Source organism: Notolabrus celidotus, chromosome 19 (genome assembly GCF_009762535.1).
Source record: "Notolabrus celidotus isolate fNotCel1 chromosome 19, fNotCel1.pri, whole genome shotgun sequence".
In the NCBI taxonomy this organism is placed as follows: domain Eukaryota; kingdom Metazoa; phylum Chordata; class Actinopteri; order Labriformes; family Labridae; genus Notolabrus; species Notolabrus celidotus.
In genome coordinates, this window is record NC_048290.1 from 18,643,091 (window position 1) to 18,669,104 (window position 26,014).

Below are 26,014 nucleotides of genomic sequence, written 5' to 3' on the forward strand. Positions count from 1 at the left end.
ACCTGTAGACCATCAGAGAACAGAGATGTGTATTGTTGTATAATCTCTACTTCAGACATCATGTGATCGACTGCAGTCACTGAGGGGTCACCTCAGCCGTCACTGTAAGGGTCAGACAAGGCTTCATACAACCAGTATGTAAACACACAGAGTTACAGTCTGAGGGGAAATTATGGATTATGATCAGAGATTATTCAGGGTTCCCACTCTTTTCCAGAGATCATTTTCCAGGACATTTTCATTGATGATCAAGCTGGTATGACCGTCTAAATTTAGTTCCTAAATAGTCTAATATGTTCCTCTCAGTGGAAGTCTACATTGAAAGACATGTAGTCTAGGAGTCTAGGAGTTTCTGTGCAGCTGTGTCGCTCTTTTTGTTCCGTTTGTTTTCACTATCGGGAGTTTGCACTCCTACTAGCTAGAGCAGGGGTTCTCAAACTTTTTGGAGCCAGGGACCCCTTACAGGTGAGAAAATTGTCCAAAGACCCCCTCATAATTGTAACACAGATTAAGCACATTAGTGATGTGTCATGATCAAAAGCTGCGGCTCTGAGAGCCGATGCTTTATAGTTAATCAGAAGTCCCGGCTCGCATCGAGAGAGAGCCGGCTCCCAGTTTTTTCCTTTCGTTTTTTTCTCACAGTGCTCAGCCCCAGCTCTGCTCACAGCAGAACTTTGTGTTGATTGGTCAGCTTGGCAGCCATGCAGCCAAATCACATGTGAGGATATAGGATACAGGTGATGGAGGGGAGGCTCTGTATCGTGGCTTCATCTGTTCCTTCCAAGAGAGTCTTCTTGAAGACCAGGCAAATACTCGGCATCGGATTTTTCTCAATGCCAACCTGAGGACATTAATAATGTTTGCTCCAGTTTGGTTCTGGTTCTGTTTGCTTGAGTTCGGTTCTGGTTCTGGTTCGGTTCTGGTTAAGTTCTGGTTCGGTTCTGGTTCGGTTCTTGTACGGTTCTGGCAAGGTTCTGGTTCGGTTTGGTTCTTGTTCGGTTCAGTTCTGGTTAAGTTCTTGTACGGTTCTGGCACGGTTCTGGTTCAGTTCGGTGCGGTTCTGGTTCGGTTCGGTGCGGTTCTGGTTCGGTTCTAGTTCGGGTTAAGTTCTGGTTCAGTTCTGGTTCGATTCTGGTTCGGTTCTGGTTCGGTTCTTGTGCGGTTCTGGCACAGTTCTGATTCGGTTCGGTTTGGTTCTGGTTCGGTTCTGGTTTAGTTCTGGAACGTTCTGGTTCGGTTCTGGTTTGGTTCTGGCACGGTTCTGGTTTGGTTCTGGCACAGTTCTGATTCGGTTCGGTTTGGTTCTGGTTCGGTTCTGGTTTAGTTCTGGAACGTTCTGGTTCGGTTCTGGTTTGGTTCTGGCACGGTTCTGGTTTGGTTCTGGCACGGTTCTGGTTCGGTTTGCTTCGGTTCTGGTCCAGTTCTGGTACGTTCTGGTTCGGTTCTGGTTCGGTTCTGGTTCGGTTCTGGTTCGGTTCTTGTACGGTTCTGGCACGGTTCTGGTTCGGTGCGGTTCTGGTTCGGTTCGGTTCTGGTTCGGGTTCAGTTCTGGTTAAGTTCTGGTTCACTTCTGGTTCGATTCTGGTTCGATTCTGGTTCGGTTCTGGTTCGGTTCTTGTGCGGTTCTGGCACAATTCTGGTTCGGTTCGGTTTGGTTCTGGTTCGGTTCTGGTTTAGTTCTGGAACGTTCTGGTTTGGTTCTGGTTTGGTTCTGGTTTGGTTCTGGTTGAGTTTGGTTCGGTTCTGGTTCGGTTCTGGCACGGTTCTGGTTCGCTTCGCTTGGGTTCTGGTTCAGTTCTGGTACGCGTTGGTTCGGGCCTGGTTCGGTTCTAGTTGTGTTTGCTTGAGTTTGGTTCTGGTTCTGTTTTCATGAGTTTGGTTCTGGTTGTGTTTGCTTGAGTTTGGTTCTGGTTCTGTTTACTTAAGTTTAGTTCTGGTTAACCCTAACCCTTATCCTAACCCTAATCCTAACCCTAATCTGAATCCTAACCTTAACCCTAATCTGAACCCTAACCCTAACCCCAACCCTAACCCTAACCCTAACCCTAATCCTAACCCTAATCCTAACCCTAACCCTAACCCTAATCTGAACTCTAACCTTAACCCTAATCTGAACCCTAACCCTAATCCTAACCCTAACCCTAACTCTAATCTGAACCCTAACCCTAACCCTAACCCTAATCTGAACCCTAACCCTAACCCTAATCCTAACCCTAACCCTAACCCTAATCCGAACCCTAACCCTAATCTGAACCCTAACCCGAACCCTAATCCGAACCCTAATCCGAACCCTAACCCTAACCCCAACCCTAACCCTAACCCTAACCCTAATCCTAACCCTAACCCTAATCCTAACCCTAATCTGAATCCTAACCTTAACCCTAATCTGAACCCTAACCCTAACCCTAACCCCAACCCTAACCCTAACCCTAACCCTAATCCTAACCCTAATCCTAACCCTAACCCTAACCCTAATCTGAACCCTAACCCTAACCCTAACCCTAACCCTAACCCTAATCCTAACCCTAATCCTAACCCTAACCCTAATCTGAACCCTAACCTTAACCCTAATCTGAACCCTAACCCTAATCCTAACCCTAACCCTAACTCTAATCTGAACCCAAACCCTAACCCTAACCCTAATCTGAACCCTAACCCTAACCCTAATCCTAACCCTAACCCTAACCCTAATCCGAACCCTAACCCTAATCTGAACCCTAACCCTAACCCTAATCCTAACCCTAACCCTAATCTGAACCCTAACCCTAATCTGAACCCTAACCCTAATCCTAATCCTAACCCTAATCCTAACCCTAACCCTAATCCTAACCCTAACCCTAACCCTAACCCTAACCCTAACCCTAATCTGAACCCTAACCCTAACCCTAACCCTAACCCCAACCCTAACCCTGACCCTATCCCTAACCCTAACCCTAATCCTAACCTTAATCTGAACCCTAACCCTAACCCTAACCCTAACCCTAATCCTAACCCTAACCCTAACCCTAATCTGAACCCTTACCCTAACCCTAATCACAACCCTAACCCTATCCCTAATCCTAACCCTAATCACAACCCTAACCCTAATCTGAACCCTAACCCTAACCCTAACCCTTATCTGAACCCTAACCCTAATCACAACCCTAACCCTAATCACAACCCTAACCCTATCCCTAATCTTAACCCTAATCACAACCCTAACCCTAACCACAATCCTAACCCTAATCACAACCCTATCCCTAATCACAACCCTAACCCTAACCCTAATCACAACCCTAACCCTATCCCTAACCCTAATCATAATCACAACCCTAACCCTATCCCTAATCCTAACCCTAATCACAACCCTATCCCTAATCACAACCCTAACCCTAACCCTAATCACAACCCTAACCCTATCCCTAACCCTAATCATAATCACAACCCTAACCCTAACCCTAATCACAACCCTAACCCTATCCCTAATCCTAACCCTAATCACAACCCTATCCCTAATCACAACCCTAACCCTAACCCTAATCATAATCACAACCCTAATCACAACCCTAACCCTAGGATCAGGGTGAGAATGGTTTTGTAACAGAAATGCACCAAATTTGGCAATTATAAGTCTTCTCATAAAAACACGGTACGCTAAAGGGTGTTTCAACACACAAACCATTAGTTTTTTCAAAGTTAAGGTAAAATATACGGCAACAAAAGATCCTAAATTAAGTCGAAAGAGCCGGCTCTTCTTTGGGAGCCGAGTTAAAAGAGCCGGCTCTCTGAAAAGAGCCGAAGTTCCCATCACTAAAGCTCATGCTTACTACCATTTGCACTCTTAGTTGCCCTTGGAACTATTTGTATTGTAAAACGTATTAATGTAAATACTTCAGACCTGTTCCATAGTGATAAACAGATAACACTTCAATTTGAATCAAGTAAATACCACTTGTATACTGTAAAACAGAGGGTCATTTCATTCCTTGTTGACTCAACATGACAACATATACTTTTCAAGTAATTGATCTTAAACACTTTCAGAAAATTAACAGTAGCAAGACTCACATATCCCTGCGAGCCACCAAATGGTATCATAACAATGGTGTATATGCTGTTTTGTAATGACACAGCACAATTTTATAATTTATTAGAAATGTATTCAAATTATTTCACGGACCCCCACGCTATGGTTCACGGACCCCCAGGGGTCCCAGGATCTCACTTTGAGAACAACTGAGCTAGAGTACGATAATTGAGCTCTCAGCCTGCAGAGAAAGTTGTGAGGCACAGACCCCCAAGCTCTCTGCCCGACTCCACTGGTCACACTATAACTTAAATATAAGACTCTTTGAATCAAAAGAGCACTCTATAAGGTTAATGTACCATAAAACATAAACAATATACCCCCGTTTTCTGTGAATGAATGATTATGAAGTGAAGGAGAAAAGATGTGAAAAAAGTTGCGCAGTGTCGCTGTCTTTTCCAGCACAGCTTGCACTCAACTTTCAATGAATGGGGATGTGTTTTGTTAATGGGGTCAGGTCGCACGCAGCCATGTTGGAATAATTTTCCGGGACTATATGTGATTCTCCAGGACATTTTACTTTTTCTCCCATTTTCCAGGTATTTTCCAGTACTGGAAAACTGGTCAACTGTTTTCCAGGTTTTCCAGGTTTTCCAGGACGCGTGGGAACCCTGATTATTGAACTTACTGAAAACAGATCCACTGTATCTCTGATCAGAGCGTCACAGTTTGTGTCTCTGTTTCATCTCTTCTTCCTGAAGGTTCTGTCTCTTTCTTTAATCAATCTTTATTTCTATAATGCCAACACATGTCTGATCTCATCTTAATCCACCATGAGCAGAGCACTTTGCAGCATTCAGGAAGTTACAGTGGCAAGGACAAACTTCCTTTAACAGGCAGAAACCTCCAGCAGGACCAGACTCATGTTAGACAGACATCTGCAGAGTTTGACTTTATTAAAGTGTATTCTGTGAGGAGGAGGATGAGGAGGAGGAGAAGGAGGAGGAGGAGTGGTGTGTCCTCTGCTGAAGTCTATCTCTGAGGGTCTGTCCTGGTCCAGAGGGTTTCAGGGATTCAGGTGTTGCTCAGACATTAAAGCCAGTCTTCTTGGAAAGGTGGTTTTACCTGTGTGTCCCAGCATCCCCTCACGGAGCAGAAGGTTTTGTCATTGTCAATTCTGCTCCGCTGATATAAACTGTATCTGAACTCTCAGATTATGCTCACTGACTGTGTTTGAACTCACAGATTACAGTGGTCGGCAGGGGACCGAGGGCCACCCGCAGACAGGACGAGTCCCAGGTGGCTGTGGACGGTTCAGATTAGGTTCTGCTGGATGTAAGAAGGAGCTCAGGATAAACACGTTAATTGAGTGAGGTGGTGATCCTTTTGCTTGCTTGATAAGAAACTTAAGTTGAGGTTGTTGTGTCAAACATGGAGTCAAACGGGAACACCGTCCAATCAGGAGTCACCGGGGATTAGATGTTTTCAGGGTTCTGTTTCAACATCAAACCAGATTAAATCTTCTGTCTCCGCCTCAACACCTCAACCCTAAACCACATCAATCACCCTCACAGAGTCTGAGAACATCAGGCTTCAGGTTCATCCTCTGTGTTCCTCAGGGGTCCAGTGTCAGCCCACTCCTCTCAGTCCTCTGAACAAACCTAAAAACTGTCTCTCTCTGACGGAGCAACATCAAGCAGATTTGTCTCTCAGTGTAAATGTTTGATCTAGAATAGATTGTTAGCTGCTCTTCATGCAGATATCTGTTTTTAGAGAGATAGAAATCATCCTCAGATTAACAACCATGGGAGCCGTCATTACGCTGGATTGTGCTCCTCCTGCTTTTGCTCTCCATACAGATTGTTCTTCCTGCTGACACCTGATTGGTCGACACTACGACTGCTAATTATCATCGTGTTTCCCTCTCTTTTATCCTCAGCCTGCAGAGTCTTGTCTCTGTAGAAGAGAGGGGATCAGATTATTCTGAATCAATCACTGGAGGGAGAAGTGAGATTTAAAGGGGGACGGTTTAGGTTAAGGGTTAAAGTTAAACTCTTTGCTGCATGTCTTCCCTCGCTCTCTTCTCTCTACACTTCCTCCCTCCCTCCGTCTGTCTGGTCTGATGAAGACAGAAATAAATCAAATCAAACAGAGATAGAGATGATCCCCTCTCTGGAGACTCCGCCTCGTGTCTGATCTGTAACTTGTTTCCTGTTTCTAAATCAGAGGAAATAAATCATCTCCCTCATCCTTGATCCCTCTCTTCAGGACCTTTTCCTTGTCCTCCACCTCGTCCTCCTTTCCCTCCCCCTTTCACCTGAGCAGGTCTGACGGCCTGCCTGACCTCTGCAGTGTTTCTCTGTCGTAATCCCTCTGGCCTCTTTGAGTCAATCCCCCCCCCCCCCCCCCCCCCCCAGCTCCTCTAATCTGCTTGAGGCAGATACCTGCCCAGATTACAGCTCCCAGCTTCAGACAGAGCATGTGTCACCTCTGTCACCTCCTCTATCCCCCTCACAGGATCCTCCTGCTCCTCCTCCTCCTCGTCTTCTTCTTCTGTTCTTCCAGCTTCCCTTTCTACAACATGGCACAAACTTTTTATTTAACCCTCTGTGTTTAATTTGAAGTCACTAAACCTGCAGAGCTACTCATGCAAAGCGTGATAGATATAAATGAGAGACTTGATGGGACTCACCGCTGCCCTCAAAGACCTGAGTCTTGACTTGGCTTTAACAAAGTGACTTGTCTCTTTCCGTAGTGTAGACTCCTTAGACTGAGCTTAAATGAGATGGTCTGCAGAGGAGTTCCTGTTCCGGCCCTTACAACTTAATCACCTTCACCTACATCTTAAAGATGCCTCAGGTCTCAAAGCGTCCGTCTTTGTAACATCGCTCTCTGTTCCACTGATTGAAGTCCACTGATTGAAGACAAACACTAATATTTAACAGCATATTAATTTGCCCGCTCGAGAGTCGGCCATCTTGTCCACATAAAGACTCTTGGTGCATCCTTCTTGGTGTAAGTTGAGCCATGAAGGATGCACCTGATGATCCTCATGGGAAAGGGAGAAAGCATTTGTGGCTTCATATGAAGGAGCCTTCAAAGTGAGACGCTGTGACACAGTCGGTCTTAAGACGTGTTCTTTAAAGGAAGCAGCTCCTGAGACAAACGCCATGATGACATCACTTCTGTTGCCTTTTGAGTTGTGGTTGAAATCTGACTTTAATAACAGAAAAGACACTGGATCAAAACATCTCTCTCCTATCCCACCCCCTCTGTACCTGATTACAGGTATCTGTACCTGGGACTTCACAGCTACAGGTGTGTTTGAGATCTAATCTGTGAACGTTTGAACTTTTGACCTGATGAAACACACACACACACACACACACACACACACACACACACACACACACACACACACACACACACACACACACATGGTTTAAACCTGTCAGTGAAGTGACGGTCAGAGGGAACAGGTGTCATTCACCTGACACAGATACTGTTAATACAGACATAACTTGTAGTACCATCTCACACACACACACACGCACGCACGCACGCACGCACGCACGCACGCACGCACGCACGCACGCACGCACGCACGCACGCACGCACGCACGCACGCACGCACGCACACACACACACACACACTCACTCACTCACTCACTCACTCACTCACTCACTCACTCACACACACACACACACACACACACACACACACAAAGCTCAGTGTGTGATGATATCATCTCTTAATCTGTAATAATCTGAGTCTGACCTCGCTCTTAGATGATGATCAGCTCATCAATTAATGAAACAGAACGTGAAGACGTCTGGATCGATCCTCGTCTCCTGGTCGATCAGGAAGTTTCTCTCCGGTGAAGCAGAGACGCTCCTGATGGCGTTCAGACTCATGAACGTGTGAGAATAACTGCTGATGTATAAATAAATAAAAGGTTCCTCCAGCTGATCTGCGCCTGATGATGAGATTATCAGTCTGAAGATCACTGACTTCAAACATCTGAAGCTGAAATAAAATGCTCAACCAATCAAAGAAGCTCAGTACTGTAAGCCCTGCCTCTTAAGTTTCTCTAAAGGTTCCTGGTTCCTGGGGAAAGTTCCTGCAGACTAAACTTGTTTGTGTTAAAATGCTGCAGATTTTTTTCATCATTTAAATGAATCTGAATTTTGAGCATCATGGTTCACATATTGGGCCTTATTTAAGCAATCTAATACCCCGGTCCAAAGTGCATGTTATAAAAATGGTTCTAACGTGTTAAAGGCTCATTCACTATTAACACGACAGGATCATAGACCTGATGACGACAGTTTGGATGGAGACAGTAAAGACAGTCGTGTTGCACGCTCTGCACCAAGTGTACGACAGCTCAGCGTCTCTGTTACATAATAAACCTTCACACAGCTTCTGCAACACGCTGCAAACCTTAATGCAGATTTCATACACAAAGACGGATATTGTACATTTATATGATAATATTCTTAATATAATATTATTTTCTGTCCATGCTATCATTTGACTCTATTTGTTTTCTAGTTTTATTCTGTTTGTAAAATTATTTGAATGCAAAAACTCCCTGTATGTTTAAACTTACTGTCAGTGAACGTGATTCTGATACAGAGACACAAATACAAATATTATAGATATATTAAAGTTATATACTAATATAGACAGGCAAGCTGCATCAGTATCTTCTTTTAAATCACAGCTGAAAACATATTTTTATCAAAAGGTCTTCCTGTAATATTGCTATATTCACTCATTGTTTTTATTTGTTGATTTTAAATATTTTATTGTTTTGATTGCTTTAAGTCGTTTCTCTTTTACTCTTTTAATCAGCTGTTCTTCTTAAATTGTCTTGCAAGCTCTCTCTGTCCCCCCATGCTTTGCTTATTAATGTGGGTTTTTATGATGTAAAGCACTTTGTAACATCTGTTTTGATAAGTGCTATATGAATAAACTTAGTTATTATTATTATTATTATTATTATTATTAATAATATTAAAATCCTGAGAGGTGATCACTTTAAAACATTAATGTTCTCACTCAGTGTTGCTTTATTTTCAGTGTTTATAAATGTGTGAAAGCAGCTGTCACTGAATGTCTCTGTTCTTCGGTTCATCGTAAATATGAGGCATAAAAAGTAGAACTAGTATAAATGTTCTTCTGTTATATAAGCCGAGGAGTAGCTCAGATACGAAGGCTCACAAATGCACAAGCTGCAGCAGCTCAAACTATGTCGGTTGCATTTCATGAGTTTTCTTTAAATGCTTTTATTCCACCTGTTTATTCCTCTGCAACTTGTTTCTGAATTTATTTCTGTATCTGCTTTTGAATTTGCACCTCGTCTCTGGGCTGGTAGAGCACCTTTGCACTCGTTAGCCAACATGTACGAGGTAGGAGGGCCTCACCGCTTCACTAACTGCTAATGATCCCCCATACGGCGCCTCTGAGCAGCAGGAGGAAACTTCTTCGAGCTTCTGTTTGAACACGTTCTGTTTTCTTTGTGTTTAAATCTTTGTTTACTTTAATTTGACATGTTTTTGTTTTTATTCTGGTTTAGTTTTTTTATCTACTTTTATTTAACCAACATATTATTTAAATGTCGATAATTTGATAATATGAAGAGTCAGACTCATATATTAAAAAATCCATCATTTAGAACATATATAATACTAACCTCCTAAAGATCAGCCTAAACATGTGCAGTACATTATTACATCATATGAGGAGTCTGTACCGTTAAAATCCTTCAGTAAACACGGAGGTAAGAAAGTAAACCCTCATCAGTTCATGAAGCTGAAGCTCATCTATGATCAGGAATTACATACCAAACATTCAGGGGACAGAAACAGTGATGTGTGATGTTCACAGAGTTCCTGCACCTGTGACTGAGTTCCCCCCAGGACCTGAAACAGGGTCCGGTCTGAGTCAGGGAGTTCGAGACTCTGTGTGACCCGGTTCTGAGTATGCGTTCATGCACAGACGGTTATGAATGAGCTGATCTCATCCCTGTTTGTTCTGAGTGAGTATGCATGACTGAGGATTCATAGCCGGTCATGTGTCTCATCCCACACAAAGGGCGAGTAAAAACCAGGAGATATGTTCAATATTAGTCACGCCCCCTACAACCAACATCCAATCACAGGGAAGCTTCTTCAGATAAGATCAGAGCAAGGGTCTGCTGCGATGTGAACTCATGAATACGATTGAGTTTTAAATTATTATTGAGCTCCTCTGTGTGCAGCATGAGGAACTTAGATGTTGAGACAGTAGTTTAAATAGTTCTCAGTTTACAGCTGTCTTTACTTTAATCTGCAGCAGGTGCAAAACTTAAATGTCCTTTAATTCAATACAAATAATCTGAGGATTTAAGTACATGAAAGATATATCTTTAAATGTTTAACACTGCATCTCCTGTGATATTTTATAGGTGTATGTTTTATAAAGAGAACAAGTGTACATACATTTATCTCGACACTGTTCTGTCTTTAATGTTTAAACTCTATGAGTGATGCACAAAACTTCACCTGTTCTGTCCTCATCTATGCAAATAGAAAAAAACATCCCCTCTATTTAATCTCTGAGCTCTCCTAAAATTTACAGATTATTTTAAGCATCAGGTTTAAATTCTTGCACCTCTACTTTTTAACATCCTAAACGTCTCCTTGCTCTCTCTCTGATGATCTCTCTGTCTCTGCTCTTTCGTGGTCTGAACCTCAGTGTCAGAGTACCTGAGCGTCCTCCTCCTCCTCCTCCTCCTCCTCCTCCTCCTCCTCCTGCTCATATGTGTAGTTATTATCCTCCCTAATGATCCCTGAATGCCTGTAACAAAGTGTGGCCCCCTCCCTAACTGTTCTGCATCTATTTGAGTCTGTGGGAGCTCACACCGCTCCATCCTCCCAGAATCCACTTGTTCTCTTTTGTTGGAGCATCTCTGAGAGCGGCGCTGTATGAGAGAGACAATGAGATCTCTGAAGGATCCTTAATCACAGTACAGTGAGGGGAAACTTCCTCTGCAGGTATTAATGTCTCTCTGTGTAAATCTTTCTCTGCAGCCTGTTGCTTTCACAGAAACAGGATTAAACTTTAAACTCTAAAACAAGCAGCAGGAGGGATTTCTGAGGATTTACACCCCGAGGTTCCTCCAGAACACAGAAAAGAGAACAAACTGAGAGCTCGTCCACTCACCCCATTTAAACATCATCATGGTCAGCAGCAGGGTCTTCAGGTTCAGGTGAACTTTCCCCAGCTCCATTCTGAACCCTGGCTCACCCGGGTCCACCCGGGACCACAGTAAATCTGTAGAGAGAGACAGATCCTAGAGTCCGGACTGCATGCTGCTGAGAGGTGGAGGAGCTCCGTGCTGAGAGTGAGCTCTGTGTTCACAAGCTGGCATTCTGCTCTGTCTGTGTTTGGAGTCTAATGAAGAGGAGTGACACAGACTGCCCTCCCTGCTCCAAACCCTGAGTCTAATCAGCCGAGAGGGACCAGGGACGGCACGAAAACACGGACTGGTGCACAACAAGCAGGACTGACAGGAGCTGGACAACAACAGGAGCTGGACCAACAGGAGCTGGACTAACAACAGGAGCTGGACCAACAGGAGCTTGACTAACAATAGCTGGACAACAACAAGAGCTGGACCAACAGGAGCTGGACTAACAGGAGCTGGACTAACAGGAGCTGGCCTAACAGGAGCTGGACAACAACAGGAGCTGGACCAACAGGAGCTGGACTAACAGGAGCTGGACAACAGGAGCTGGACAACAGGAGCTGGATCAACAGGAGCTGGATCAACAGGAGCTGGATCAACAAGAGCTGGACTAACAGGAGCTGGACAACCACAAGAGCTGGACCAACAGGAGCTGGACTAACAGGTGCTTGACTAACAGGAGCTGGACAACAACAAGAGCTGGACCAACAGGAGCTGGCCTAACAGGAACTGGACAACAACAAGAGCTGGACAACAACAAGAGCTGGACCAACAGGAGCTGGACAACAGGAGCTGGATCAACAGGAGCTGGACCAACAGGAGCTGGCCTAACAGGAACTGGACAACAACAAGAGCTGGACAACAACAAGAGCTGGACCAACAGGAGCTGGATCAACAGGAGCTGGACCAACAGGAGCTGGACCAACAGGAGCTAAAAATGTTTGCTAGTTTGTTTGTTTGTGTGTTTGTTTGTTTGTTTGTTTGTTTGTTTGTTTGTTTGTTTGTTTGTTTGTTTGTTTGTTTGTTTGTTTGGGGAGAAAATTAAGGATATAATTAATATTTTCAGACATGTCTAGGTTTCTTTGGTCCAGACTAAAATCAGTGATCATTTGTTGAACTGACTCCACCTTCTTTTGATTTTGAGCCTCGTTTAGCACATTTAAAGAGTTTCGACATATTTTTATCCATTAAGGAAACTAATCTGGACTTTGTGGAAAACAACAGTTTTAAAATAGGCTAAAGATGTTTGTTTAACTTTAAATATTAAATATAACCCTGGATATTAAAACAATCTGTACATACTGTGTCCTGGTCTGAACCTGGTCTGAACCGTCTCTCTGGCGTTGCATACAATCACAGACTAAATGTGTTAAACTCGTGCCGTCCAGTGAATCCAGTCCAGGTTTTGGGTCCAGGCTCATCAGAGTCTCGGCAGCATTAGCAGTTCTTTATAGGGGAGCTTAGCAGCCCAGCATCAATCACTTAGCCTGTTAGGGTTAGGGTCAGGGTAAGCCTGACACCCCCTCACACACACACACCAGCTGCACCTGACACCCCTCAGCCCAAAGACTCACACCCATAAACTTTAAATCATAAACTCTCACATGATCTCCATAAACTACATTAATATCAGAGAGGAAGAGAAGAGGTGAAGTTACTGAAAGAGTCTGATTATCTGACCTCAGAGAAACAGGTGGTCCAGAAAGCAAAAGGAATTATCGTCCCATCTGAGCATCTTCTGAATTTTCCCTAAACCCCCCGTCCCGTGTAAGAGTTAACAAACCATAAATCCCTCAGTCCTTCTGCTGCTCTGTGACAAGCTGCTGAGATACTTCAGTGATAACAAGCAGCACACAGCAGAAACCACAATGTGCAATAAAGAGATTGAAACTTTTACTGCGTAAATATAAATGTGCAAAACGTAAATGTGAGAAACATTTTCATGTGCAATAGCAGAAATTAAAAAAAGTCACATTCAATAACAGATGATAAAGTGTCATGCGCAATTTTAAATTTTGATGTACAAGATGTTCAATATATATGTATATATATCTGCAGTGAAATATGTGCAAAAGGTTCATTAGCATGATAGATTTCCAAAGACTTCATGTGCAATAAAAGATGTCTGCAAAATTTGTATGAGCTTCAGAAAATGTTCATGTGCAACAATAAATGTGCAAAGTTTTCATTTGCAATAAGAGATTTGCAAAATTGGCATCTGAATTTTTAAATGTGTAAAATGTTGATGTGGAATAACAACCTGATAATGAAAGAGATCCATTAGTTGTTCATGAGGTAAACAGCTGACTGACAGAGTTCAGGTCACAGAGATCATCAGGGATGAGATGTTTTCTGGAGTTTGAGTCAAACTGAGTCAGAGTCGAGTCACACCGTGTCCCCCGATTGTTTTCATCCTGTATTTACAGAAACATGAAGTAAACTGAGTTAAATCCAGGATGATTCATGCTGAACTGCAGAAAGAGCAGCAGCTGATCTGACGTTCTGTCCTTCAGAGGTTCTTTTATTATCAGTCACAGATAAGAGCGGAGTGTAAACCACAGAGGGAGTGAGGGACCAACATGTTACTAACATGAACAATCTGACTGAGCTTCTACTCATCCGACAGCGATAACATTACAGATATTTGTATTTTAAACGTGAAGTTTCTGCTCACCTGAGGGTCAGACAGATCATCGATGATGACTTTCCAGGTGACTTAAAGATTATTTGTGTTAAACTCCTCCTCTCTGAATACTTACAGCATGTTTAGTAAGTTTCAATCATGTTTTCCTCTGAAACAGAAAAACATCCACACCGGTGACACCATTTTGAATCTCTCCTCACCTTGTTGCAGCTGTGCTTGTTGACAAATCCCATGCTGCCACCTGCTGTGTCTGAAACTGTAGGATTTGTAATGAGTAGAAGAAAGCAACTTTTATCTATCAGATAAAAAACTCCATTACTGGAATAATACATAGAAAATAACATGTTGCTGTCATCAGGCTGATATACCGGTGTACTTTGCACGTCTAAGTATTATAGATGAAGACAGTTTGGACTAAAGGTAGAAACAAGTGATAGACCGGCCTGATAATATGTAATAATGGACAGATGAACTGATCAGGATGACAGTTTTGTGTGGTGCTGTGGTCCAAGACAAATACGTTTATTCTTTTTAAATAAAAATAAAAAACATGTCCTTTTCAATTAAATATATTCTTTTTTTTACATTGAACAATGTTAGTCTTGGTTCATTGTTTTTGTTTATTTAATTATTTTTTTCATACACTTTTGCCTGTGTGCACTGCAAAGCTCTTAGATAATTGATACATACATATTTTTTTCAGTAATTTAAATCAATTAAAGCATGATGTAAACACTGTGGAAGTCTGATTTTTTTCTGACTTCATGCTAACACCCAGGCTTTATTTCACACAGCGGCATCATTACTGAGAGAAGTGTTTCTATATTTGTGATTATTTTGCCCCCTGGTGGAAAATATTCATTATCACATCTCATGTAATTCACAGCAGGCTGCTTGACACGTTTTTATGTCGTTTCATGTTTAATTATTCCACTAAGAATTCTGAGGAAAAAACAGTTAGAATTCTGGTGGATTTCCAAAATAAAAGCCATCTCAAATATAAAAATATGCCTGGTAATTAAATATTTGACATTACAATAAATCTCAGTTTCCACTGATATGTTTTGATTCAGCCTGAAAGGAAAAAAACTCAAAATGTGATGCTGCCTATTACAGCAACACCTGATTTGGAATTTTAAAATGAAAGCCATTGGAAATGTAAAATATTAGAATCAGAATCAGCTTTATTGGCCAGGTATGCTTGAACACACAAGGAATTTGACTTTGGAAGTGGAGGGGGGCTTCTCCTGAAGTCCACTGTCATCTCTACCGTCTTGAGCGGGTTCAGCTCCAGATGGTTCTGACTACACCAGAGAGCCAGCTGTTCTACCTCCTGTCTGTAAGCAGACTCGTCTCCGTCCTGGATGAGACCGATGACGGTGGTCCAGCAGGGGGCCTGTGATGTCATTCAGGTGGCTCAACACCAGTTTCTCGAAGGACTTGATGACCACAGACGTCAGGGCGACGGACCTGTACTCATTGAGTCCTGTGATGGTGTTTTTTCTTTGGGACTGGGATGATGGTGGAGCTTTTGAAGCATGAGGGCACTTCACACAGCTCCACAGCTCCAGCGATGTGTACTAGTGATGATTTTGGATATTTTCAAAGTGAGATTCTTTAAAAAAAATACGTTTCCACTGACTAATTTCAGTTCAGACTAAAAGTAAACAGAAATCTGACTTTAAACTCAGAATTCTGACTTTTTTCACAGAATTATAATAATAAAAAATAATTTTTACTTTTTTTTCAGTTGCCCTAATCCTCTTCTGTAACAAGCAGCTCAAATAAACAAACTAAAATAATAAACTAACAGTAACCGAGTCTGAAGGTCTGAACCGGCTTCGGGTCTGGACCGATCTGGCTCCGGTCACATATTTCACACCGCTCCACATTGTACGCGACACCGGAAGTTACAGTATCTGCGCTCTCATGTTAAGTGTGACCTCAGCTTTGTCTCACAGACACAGAAGAGTACATCAGCTGGAATTACAAAGGCCACTAAAAAGAAACAAGACAAATTAAATCAGAATGTAAGGATAAATATGACTGTAATTTCTATTTTTCTTCCTTGTGTGATAGTTTCTCCCTCCTGTTCGTGTTTCCTTGTCAGAGTGAGCAGCACGGCGCCTCCTCCTGTCAGACCGCGGAGAGGGTGGGAGTTGCTCCTGGGCAGGGAGAGCGTTTCCATTATGTTCTGGTTTTCATGCTGTCACAAGCTGCCATCCTTATATCTTATTACAGTAGCAATGAGAGGAAGACTCCACCGTTAGAAACATAATGTGACACACAATCAACAGAATCAAGTTCTGTCACCATGTTACTGAGCTAACGTTAGCTACGAGGCTACTTTGACAATCCTTTTAAGTTGCTGACAGGTTAGCTTGCTGCGGCTAACTCCGCTATGTGACTAACTCAGGCGATAAAGAAACTCCCTGCAACTCCCAGGTGGGTGCACGTTTTGGGTTTATACTTACATATGATGATGTCCACTCTGAGATGATGATGTTTGTGTGCGTGTGTGTGTGTTAGTAAAGGCTAACGTGCTGTAATGTTGGAGTGAGGTTTCTCTGCTAACGCTGGAAAGTTGCTAACTAGCCAGGTGGCTAACAGGGACTGAGAGGTGCAGAGGATAAAAACATCCTTATTACTCTGTATCATACTGACGTGGTGCAGAGGATGAACCCTCTTTATTACTCTGTATTACACTGACCTGGTGCAGAGGATGAACCCTCTTTATTACTCTGTATTATACTGACATGGTGCAGAGGATGAACCCTCTTTATTACTCTGTATCATACTGACATGGTGCAGAGGATGAACCCTCTTTATTACTCTGTATTATACTGACATGGTGCAGAGGATGAACCCTCTTTATTACTCTGTATTACACTGACATGGTGCAGAGGATGAACCCTCTTTATTACTCTGTATCATACTGACGTGGTGCAGAGGATGAACCCTCTTTATTACTCTGTATTATACTGACCTGGTGCAGAGGATGAACCCTCTTTATTACTCTGTATTATACTGACCTGGTGCAGAGGATGAACCCTCTTTATTACTCTGTATTATACTGACATGGTGCAGAGGATGAACCCTCTTTATTACTCTGTATTACACTGACCTGAAGCAGAGGATGAACCCTCTTTATTACTCTGTATCATACTGACATGGTGCAGAGGATGAACCCTCTTTATTACTCTGTATTACACTGACCTGAAGCAGAGGATGAACCCTCTTTATTACTCTGTATTACACTGACCTGATGCAGAGGATGAACCCTCTTTATTACTCTGTATTACACTGACCTGGTGCAGAGGATGAACCCTCTTTATTACTCTGTATTACACTGACATGATGCAGAGGATGAACCCTCTTTATTACTCTGTATTATACTGACCTGATGCAGAGGATGAACCATCTTTATTACTCTGTATTACACTGACATGGTGCAGAGGATGAACCCTCTTTATTACTCTGTATTACACTGACCTGATGCAGAGGATGAACCCTCTTTATTACTCTGTATTACACTGACCTGGTGCAGAGGATGAACCCTCTTTATTACTCTGTATTATACTGACATGGTGCAGAGGATGAACCCTCTTTATTACTCTGTATTACACTGACGTGATGCAGAGGATGAACCCTCTTTATTACTCTGTATTATACTGACCTGGTGCAGAGGATGAATCATTATTGCTGATTCATTAATAATGTATATTTTCTCTTGAAGTAATCTGAGATTAACAGCAGAATACTACAAACATTATCCACTTTATTTATCTCATAACCTCAGGACATTATGTCTGTGTTATTACTCGGGATGTAAGGATACACTCAACCCAAGATTTGATTCGAATCCCGATTTTGGTTCACGATACGATTCACTCACGATTCTCAAACTATTTTCAAGAAAACTGGATTGAACTCAAATTTAAATAACTATTATTTCATTTAAATTCTCAGACATGGACATTTGGGATATATTTTTTCTCTTATATTTATTTGTAAACAAATTAATCCTTTTTAAGGTTTGTTATAACTCAAATAAAACCATTGCACACTTTTTTTCCGCAACTTGCAAAAAAACTAAAATCATCATACAAAAATACTTTGTTGGAACATTTCAGAACAATTAACAAGAAATAGAAAGTGAACAATTCCCAAATGAAAGTATTAAATATTAAAACAAATGAGGTAAATCTCTTTAAATTACAGATGTCAATTTCAAGTATTATCTATGATCAATCTTTGGAAATGTTAATAATCAATTATCGTTTCATCATTAAAAAAACATAACTTTTTCCATGTCAAAAATAATGCCATATGCATTTTATCCACTAAATCAAAATTTCCTTCACAACACAATGTCATAAAAGGATCTAATTGAGGTGTTCAAAATGTTAACACGCTGAATATCAACGTGAGGAGAAGGCTTATAAATAATCTCAGTGGATGCATGGTCATAGAGTGAAGACTCAGACTACAACATGTGGATGGAGTCTGCATTTCGTTTACTCATGGTCACGTGATCAGATTCCTTTATACGGTCAAGCTGCGGCTGAAACGTCTGAAGCAGTCAAACACACCTCAGGAATAAATCTGAGTAATGTCAGCTTCAGAGAATAAACAGCAGTTATAATAATCAGATCTGTGTCATGACGGGACAGACTCAGTTTGTAATCAGCCATGTTGTGGATGTGAGTCTGGATCAGGTCTTTAACCTCATGTGTGTGATCTCACAGATTGATAATCAGCACCATGAGACTCTCTCTGGTAGGGTTAGGTAAGTCTGATAACCTGAAGATACTCCAGGCCTCTGCTCTGAGTAGGAGTCTGAAGCTTGTGTTGTGTTTGCATGCTGTGCTGCAGTCTCTCTCCTGAAGTCCAGACAGAGCCGTGACCCCCGCCTCTCTGTCTCCCTGCAGGTGTTGCAGGTCGCTCTCATGTGCCCATGGAGAAGGTGGCCTTTGAGGGGTGGCTGGAGACAGTCTCCGCCGCTTTCCTTACTCTGAATGACCAGCAGAGGAACCAGTCTCTGGACCACCTCATCTCGCTCAGCGGTGCGGTTCAGCTGCGTCACCTGTCCAATGGGCTGGAGACGCTGCTCAAACGGGACTTCCTGCGCCTCCTACCTCTGGAGCTAGCCTTCTACCTGCTCCGCTGGCTCGACCCGGAGACCCTGCTCATCTGCTGCCGCGTCTGCAAACAGTGGAATAAGGTAACTGCAGGACTCTGGAGGCTCAGAGTCTGGACCTGCCTGCTTCCTCACTTTTATACCTGTGCCTCCAGTAGGTGGCACTGTGATTAGTTAGACTAGTCTGCAGTATCATCTGCTGATCAAAGTGATTGACGATAGTTAGCTGGTTTTGTAATCAAGCAGGTTTTTAATGTCGTGAGCCATCTCTCATTTTTACTATCTCTGCTCAGAGGCGCACGTTCAAAACAAGACCCAGAATCTTCAGGTAAACAAAACAGCAAACTCTGGTCAGCTGATGCAACAACAGAGTCCTTAAACTTCTGACATCTGGTTTTATTTCACCTAGAACGCTGCAAAGAGAAGAGCTGCCTGTAAAGTTTGTAACCTCGCCCATCATTAGAGGGTATCAGTAAAGAGCGAGCGCTTGAAGAAGCGCTGGACGTCTTTCTTTAAATACCGACCGTGACGTTAATTTGTCTCTTTCTTCCTCTCTCCTGATTCAGTTTCAGGCTTCCTAGAAAAATGAGCCTTGCAAATTTGCAGCCAAAATTAAATTTAGATACCAGCCTGGCCTCCATGAATCAGAGCAGGAGAGAGGAAGACAGGAAGGAACAGAGCAAACATGAAAAACATCTTCACATAGTGTCTGTGTTTGAAAACATGAAGGAGGAGAATCTGCTTTTAGTTCAGGTGTGATTGTGGAGCCAGTATTTAAAGCGTCCCTCTCCTCTCAGGTGATCAGCTCGTGCACAGAGGTGTGGCAGGGTGTGTGTCGAGAGCTCGGCTGGAGGATCGATGAGTCCATCCAGGACGCAACTCACTGGAAGGGGGTTTACCTGAAGGCCAAACTGAGGATGGTGCAGCTGAAGGACCAGGTGGCCTTCGAGACGTCCTCCCTCATCGGACACAGCGCTCGAGTCTACGCGCTCTACTACAAAGACGGACTCCTCTGCACAGGTACGCTAACCCTATACAGGTACGCTACTCCCACACAGAGACACAGGTTGGCTAACTGTGATCTCTACCTATGTGATGTGATGTGACGTGAGCTTGAGTGTTAACGTGGACTCCTCTCTCCTCAGGTTCTGACGACCTCTCTGCCAAATTATGGGACGTTCGCACAGGGCAGTGCATTTATGGGATCCAGACACACACCTGTGCCACGGTGAAGTTTGATGAACAGAAGCTGGTGACCGGATCTTTTGACAACACCATTGCATGCTGGGAGTGGAGCAGCGGTGCCAAAATCCAGCAGTTCAGAGGTCACACAGGAGCAGGTCGGTTCATACGGTGAATTATCTGAATTATTATCAGTGACATACCAAAAAAAACTTTATCAAACAGATCGTCTCTTTACAGTCTGTGATAATGTTAAACCATCACTCAGAGAAACAAACTCACAGAGTAGACTGGAGCTCTGCTTCTAAAAGCATGAATTATTACTGCTGTTATTACAAGTTTACACAAGTCAAACTGTGTTATTCATAAAGTGTTTGAGCTTCCTCTAACGGGTGATCTCTGCAGCATGAGTGTTTATATCGTCCTCTATGAGATCAGATGTTTGGGCTCTGAGCTTAAAAAGAGTGAGCCTGTGATCGTTTGTGTTTCATTCTTTTGAGCCAGTGCTGCAGCTGTTTTTGAAATGTTTGTGTGTTTCTTTGTGTGTGTGTGTGTGTGTGTGTGTGTGTGTGTGTGTGTGTGTGTGTGTGTGTGTGTGTGTGTGTGTGTGTGTGTGTGTGTGTGTGTGTGCTCAGTGTTCAGTGTGGACTACAACGATGGGCTGGACCTGCTGGTCAGCGGCTCTGCAGACTTCTCGGTGAAGGTGTGGGCTCTGGCTGCAGGAGCGTGTCTCAACACTCTGACGGGACACACCGAGTGGGTCACGAAGGTCAGATCATGAACCCACAGAGATGATATTTGTAGTTTTAGAATGTTTCATGTTTCTGCAGCCAAAGGGAGCTGAAGGTGAATCTCTGTGCTGGTCTCTCCCTCAGGTGATCCTGCAGAAGAGTGAGGTGGAGTCAATGGTGCACAGTCCCGGTGATCACATCCTCCTAAGTGCTGATAAGTATGAGATAAAGGTAAAGCTCCTCTCACCTGCACTTTCATGTTGTTATGCTGCAGTACCTGAAGAGTCCATGAGAGGGTGCTGACGCTGTGTGTCCTCTGCAGGTCTGGCCTTTAGGCAGAGAGATAAACTGTAAGTGTCTGAAGACTCTGTCTGTGTCGGAGGATCGCAGCATCAGCCTGCAGCCTCGTCTGCAGTTTGACGGGCGATACATCGTCTGCAGCTCCGACCTCGGAGTCTATCAGTGGGACTTCGCCAGCTTCGAGATCCTCAGGTAACACACCACCTGACGGAGTGAGGCTGTATGAAATACAGAGAGCAAGCTGCAGCTGAGACTCTCACATGTACACCTCAGGACTTACCGTACAGCTCTCTTGTTAAAACTAAGGAGCATCCACAACAAGCTTCCAAAGACCCCTGATCAGGGTCTGTAATCCTCCACATTTAAAACGACAGTAAACAAGGAAACATGTCAGAGTAGATAAACCTCTCATGACTTATTTATTGTCTGTAAGTTACTTTCTGTTATTAAAGATAAAGTAGATACACACAATTTAACTTCACTGTGTATAAACGATAGCCTCACCTGTATTTTTATCTCTCCAGCAGCATCCCGAGGTGGAAGCGTTAAATAAAGTGTAGAAACAGAGAATTAAATTTAGTTCTTTAGATCCTGATGTTCTTTCAGTGTGATCGTAAGTCTCTCTAACCCTCTCGTCCTTCCTCAGGGTGATAAAAACACAGGACCCAGCGAACCTGTCCCTGCTCAGCTTCGGCGAGGTGTTCGCTCTGCTGTTTGATAACCACTTTCTGTATGTGATGGACCTTAGGACTGAGGCGATCTCAGGGCGCTGGCCTCTGCCCGCCTACAGGAAGTCTAAACGCGGCTCCAGCTTCCTGGCTGGCGTGACGTCCTGGCTGAACGGGCTGGACGGGGACAATGACTCTGGACTGGTGTTTGCCACCAGCATGCCCGACCATAGCATTCACTTAGTCCTGTGGAGGGAGAACGGATAGAAGGACGCCAGGCGCCGGCACGGTGCTCCAAACAGCCAAGATACATCATGCATGGACCAAAGCATTTTGTTTTTATCTGTCTCTTCCTCAGCGTACCGTCCTCCTCCTCACACACACAGGAATGCTCACAGACTGAGAACCACGCTCAAACGGATTCTGCAGAACCCTGTGAACCTCTGAGTGGTCTTCAGAACTGTGGACAGGAACAGACGTGATGAAAGCCAGCGTGTGTCAGCGGCTTCTAAAATGTAAAACAAAACCACAGAAACTCTCTGGTCAGAAGCTGAAGGGGGGCAGTTTCTGTCAGATCTGCTCTCTGCTCACTCCAGCACCGTGCTCTGTGAACGTTTGTAGCTAACATATGATTCATGAGGCTAATGTTAGCCTCTGAGCTTTCTCACCAGGTAAACACTACGTCACCTGTAGCTCCAACAAGCACCATGCTCAGCTGTTCATGGAGCAGATCTGCAGAAACATCTGAAGAAGAGAAGAGTCGCCTTAAATACAGACTCTGTCAATTATGGAGGACGTCTCTGAAGACGTCAGAGCTCCAAATTAAAGGGACCTCTGGGACTTTTTTCAAACTGGAGCTAAAACTTTACAGAGCTAAGATCTAAGTGACTCACAGGTTAAAAAGAAAGCAGTTTTAAGTTTCACCTGGTCGAGTTCTTCCTCCTGCAGCAAGTAAACAAGCTGTAACGTCTGCAACTCAATCACCTCTTTATTTAACAGAGTTAGAAAGTTTCTCCTTGACACGATACTCGATGATTAAATCATGATAGGTCCTTGAAGCAGACCTACTGATATCAGTTGTATTATCCACATTGATGGTATATAAAGATGGATGGATCTTCACCTGTAACTGATGTACTAAAGTGAAGCCAAAACACTCCCTCCACAGATTATGTATTCAGAGTCAGTCTGTGCAGTATAGATTGTAAACCCACCTTTACCTTGTTGCTAAAGCATCATGGCTCCCTCAGGTGGGTCCAGACCACAGAGTCACAGGTTCTTGTGTGGGTTTGAAGCAGACTCTCACGGTTATAGTGTGTTCAATGACTCTTGTGTTAGTGTTTGTTACGTTTCCTCTTGCCGTTCCTCCTCTACTCTGATAATCTGGAGCATGCAGCGCTGCAGGAACCTGATTGGTCAACAGAGCTGTCAATCATGGCCTTACTATGGAAGAGGGTTTTGGCCTCTGATTATTTTTAAGTCCTAACCTTTTTTCTCAAAATTCTGTCTTTAAGATCAACGACAACATTCTAGAATTCTGTCTTTAGAATCAAAGACAACATTCTAGAATTCTGCCTTTAAGATCAACGACATCATTCTAGAATTCTGTCTTTGATGTCAGAATTCCAAGAGAAAAGTCAACGTTCTGAAGAAGAGTCAGATCTAAACTGATCCTGTTTTATCCCTCTTTTTTATCATCAAGAACTAATTCAAAGTAAACTAGTCATAAACATGAAAACTGAGACATAAATCAGCACGATAAGGACTAACTATAATGACAGAAACCATGTTTGACAAACGTTTATTTGACCTGTGTTTGATTTTACACTTTGACCCATGTCCTATCTGTTAACATGAAGCAGGCGGGGCTTATGAGCTGTACTGAAGACAGTCAGAAGGGAGAGATCTGAAGGTTTTGGCTTCACTTTGAGGAGCAGTTCATGTTGTACATCATTGTATACAGTCTGTGCTTTGCAATCAAGGAATCCACCTCAGTCGTTACAGCCTGTTTGATCCTCTGAAATGTTCTGAAACATTTATTTATCAGTTAATTCGACGCTAACATATTAAGAAGATGGCCAAGGTTGAAAAAAGTCAGAGTCCCCTTTAAGGAGACGTCCCTGAGAGGTTTTTAGATGGTCCGCAGAGAGCTGGTCTGGTACATTGTGGTGAACAATGTAAATCTTGGAGAGTTCCTCGTGGTCACAGAATCTGCTTTTTTAGGGATGTGTGGTTTCATGTGGGCTTGAGAAAATGTGATGTGCCTTTTCAGTTGGTTTGATGTTACAAACTAGAATTCCCGGGCACATGGCAGCGAGCTGACGACTGCATTGTAACTCTTACTTTCATGTTTTCATATTTACTGTGCTCTAACAGTCCAGGATGTCTGTATTTTATAGTGCTCTACCTGACGTGCTCAGTGAGACGCTCTCTGGGTCTCTGACGGTGTGAAACATCAGGGGTTTATTTTTCTAAAGGACTCATCGCTCAGCGGAGGAAGTATCTAAATTTAATGTTTTAGGCAGAAAATTGAAAAGAATAAATCTGCTCGTACTAAAGTGAAACTTAAACCATGAAGGAGAGTTCCCAGAATCCTCTTTGTTGTCTTCCTGCAGCAGCACAGATTGACTCTAATGTGCACAGAGTAGATGTACAGACTGTTCTTAGTTTAAACAGCAGTATGATAGTCTGTCTCTTGCAGCTCACACGTGATCTGTACATACAACGAGGAGCAGGACATGAAGCGTTTGTTGATGTGTATCTTCAGAGTCGATTGCATTGAACCACTGCACACTGTTGTTTCTCTCACTGCACCGTCACAGCTCTTTGGTCACCTGCATCAGTCTACAATCAGCTCGAGCTGCAGTCTTTAATAAATACAGAAACACACCGACTCTCTCTCTCTCTATCTTTCTCTCTCTCTGTGTTTGTGTTGTTATTTTATGATGTGTTCATGTCTCAGGACGTTCAGTTTGGAGCCAGCAGTGTCTGTACGGAGGAGACTGGAGTCTAACATTTCATCACAATCCAGCAGTTTTTATGTTGGTCAGTGCGGGTTAGAGTTATGAATAGGGTTTGGGTTATGATTAGGGTTATGGTTATGAATAGGGTAAGGGCAGGGGCGGAGCTAGACTCTCAGCGCAAAGGGGGTGGAGCATCCTCAAGGAGCCCTTCTGATAGTCAAATTCACAACTGTAAAACAGCTGATATATTTTCTCCCCTACTTATCAATAAAAAAACATAGTCTCACTTATTGATCCAAGACAGCCCATAAAAGGCAACAGGCCTTTCAATCTGATGGTTGTGGGTTTAAATCCAACTAACGCCTCCTTATACCTCATGTCCCTGACATGGACTCTTCATGGGAGATGGAATTGAAACACCTGCCTAGCACAATTTTATATTGGCTGATCTTTTGAAGTACGATATACAAATGGTGAAATGAAAACAGCTGCAAAACTAAGTTCTTCAAAGCAGCCCTATGATACAATGGATAGAGTGTCTGCCTTTCACTCTGACGGTTGGGGGGGTCAAATCCCACTGACACCCCCTTATGCCAGGGGTGCATTTTTTTGTCCTGCACTTTCATGATTGCCCTTTTCCCATTATGAAGTAGGATATACAAATGGTGAATTTGTGAAGAGGCGGCCCTTCAGTTGATAACATTAGTTATATTTCTTCTTATGGAGTTTTTCTTCATTTTGAGCCTCAAACTTTATTGAAAAAGAATAAATCAGAGAGCCGTCTTGTTTTACTTTAAAGAAATAACACTGATGAAACAGACGTGTTCCTACAGACAGACATATTTCTGCTCCAACATTTACCTTCTTTGAAACTGGAGCTTCTGCTGAGTCTCTGTTTGTCTGAGGTCAGCCTCTGGAACTGGACCTGTTTGCTGACAAGTTAAATCAGGTCTGCAGCTTCATCCTCCATCACATCGTAGACTTCACACCGTGGCTCTCTCACTCTGACGTTGATGCCTCTGCTCTGGATAGTTTGCGGGCAGCTCCCCTGAGAACTTCTATAACATTCAGATGAGTGTGTGTGACAGAGGCTAACATGTTAGCACAAAGTGTGTGTGAGCTCCACAGAATGACAGGAGCTCAGA

At 43.2% G+C, this 26,014-nt stretch overlaps 2 protein-coding genes and 1 long non-coding RNA gene across 4 annotated transcripts in view; 2 read left to right on the forward strand and 1 right to left on the reverse strand.

Annotated features, from left to right (window-relative positions):
- crb2a (crumbs cell polarity complex component 2a) overlaps window positions 1–14,233 on the reverse strand; it is a 29,608-nt gene extending 15,375 nt beyond the window's left edge. Inside the window, exons 1-3 of one of the 2 annotated variants that reach the window (XM_034710389.1) lie at window positions 14,086–14,233; window positions 13,554–13,655; window positions 11,217–11,327 (exon numbers count right to left, since the gene is read on the reverse strand). In XM_034710389.1, coding sequence (XP_034566280.1) covers window positions 11,217–11,283 — 67 coding nt within the window. In that variant the 5' untranslated portion in view covers window positions 11,284–11,327; window positions 13,554–13,655; window positions 14,086–14,233. Of the gene's footprint in view, window positions 1–11,216; window positions 11,502–13,553; window positions 13,656–14,085 lie in introns of those variants that run through there. The other variant, XM_034710388.1, reaches the window with a different exon arrangement.
- LOC117831620 lies at window positions 7,182–8,060 on the forward strand. Its single transcript, XR_004635038.1, has 2 exons — window positions 7,182–7,324; window positions 7,796–8,060. It is a non-coding gene; the product is annotated as an uncharacterized LOC117831620 (long non-coding RNA).
- A 1,815-nt stretch (window positions 14,234–16,048) lies between the features above and the next one.
- On the forward strand, window positions 16,049–24,800 carry fbxw2 (F-box and WD repeat domain containing 2). Its single transcript, XM_034710386.1, has 8 exons — window positions 16,049–16,330; window positions 18,817–19,109; window positions 19,823–20,045; window positions 20,171–20,365; window positions 20,843–20,976; window positions 21,083–21,169; window positions 21,261–21,430; window positions 21,885–24,800. Exons 2-8 carry the CDS (start codon window positions 18,843–18,845, stop codon window positions 22,171–22,173), a joined length of 1,365 nt encoding a protein of 454 aa, XP_034566277.1. The 5' UTR covers window positions 16,049–16,330; window positions 18,817–18,842; the 3' UTR covers window positions 22,174–24,800.
- Window positions 24,801–26,014: the final 1,214 nt, after the last annotated feature.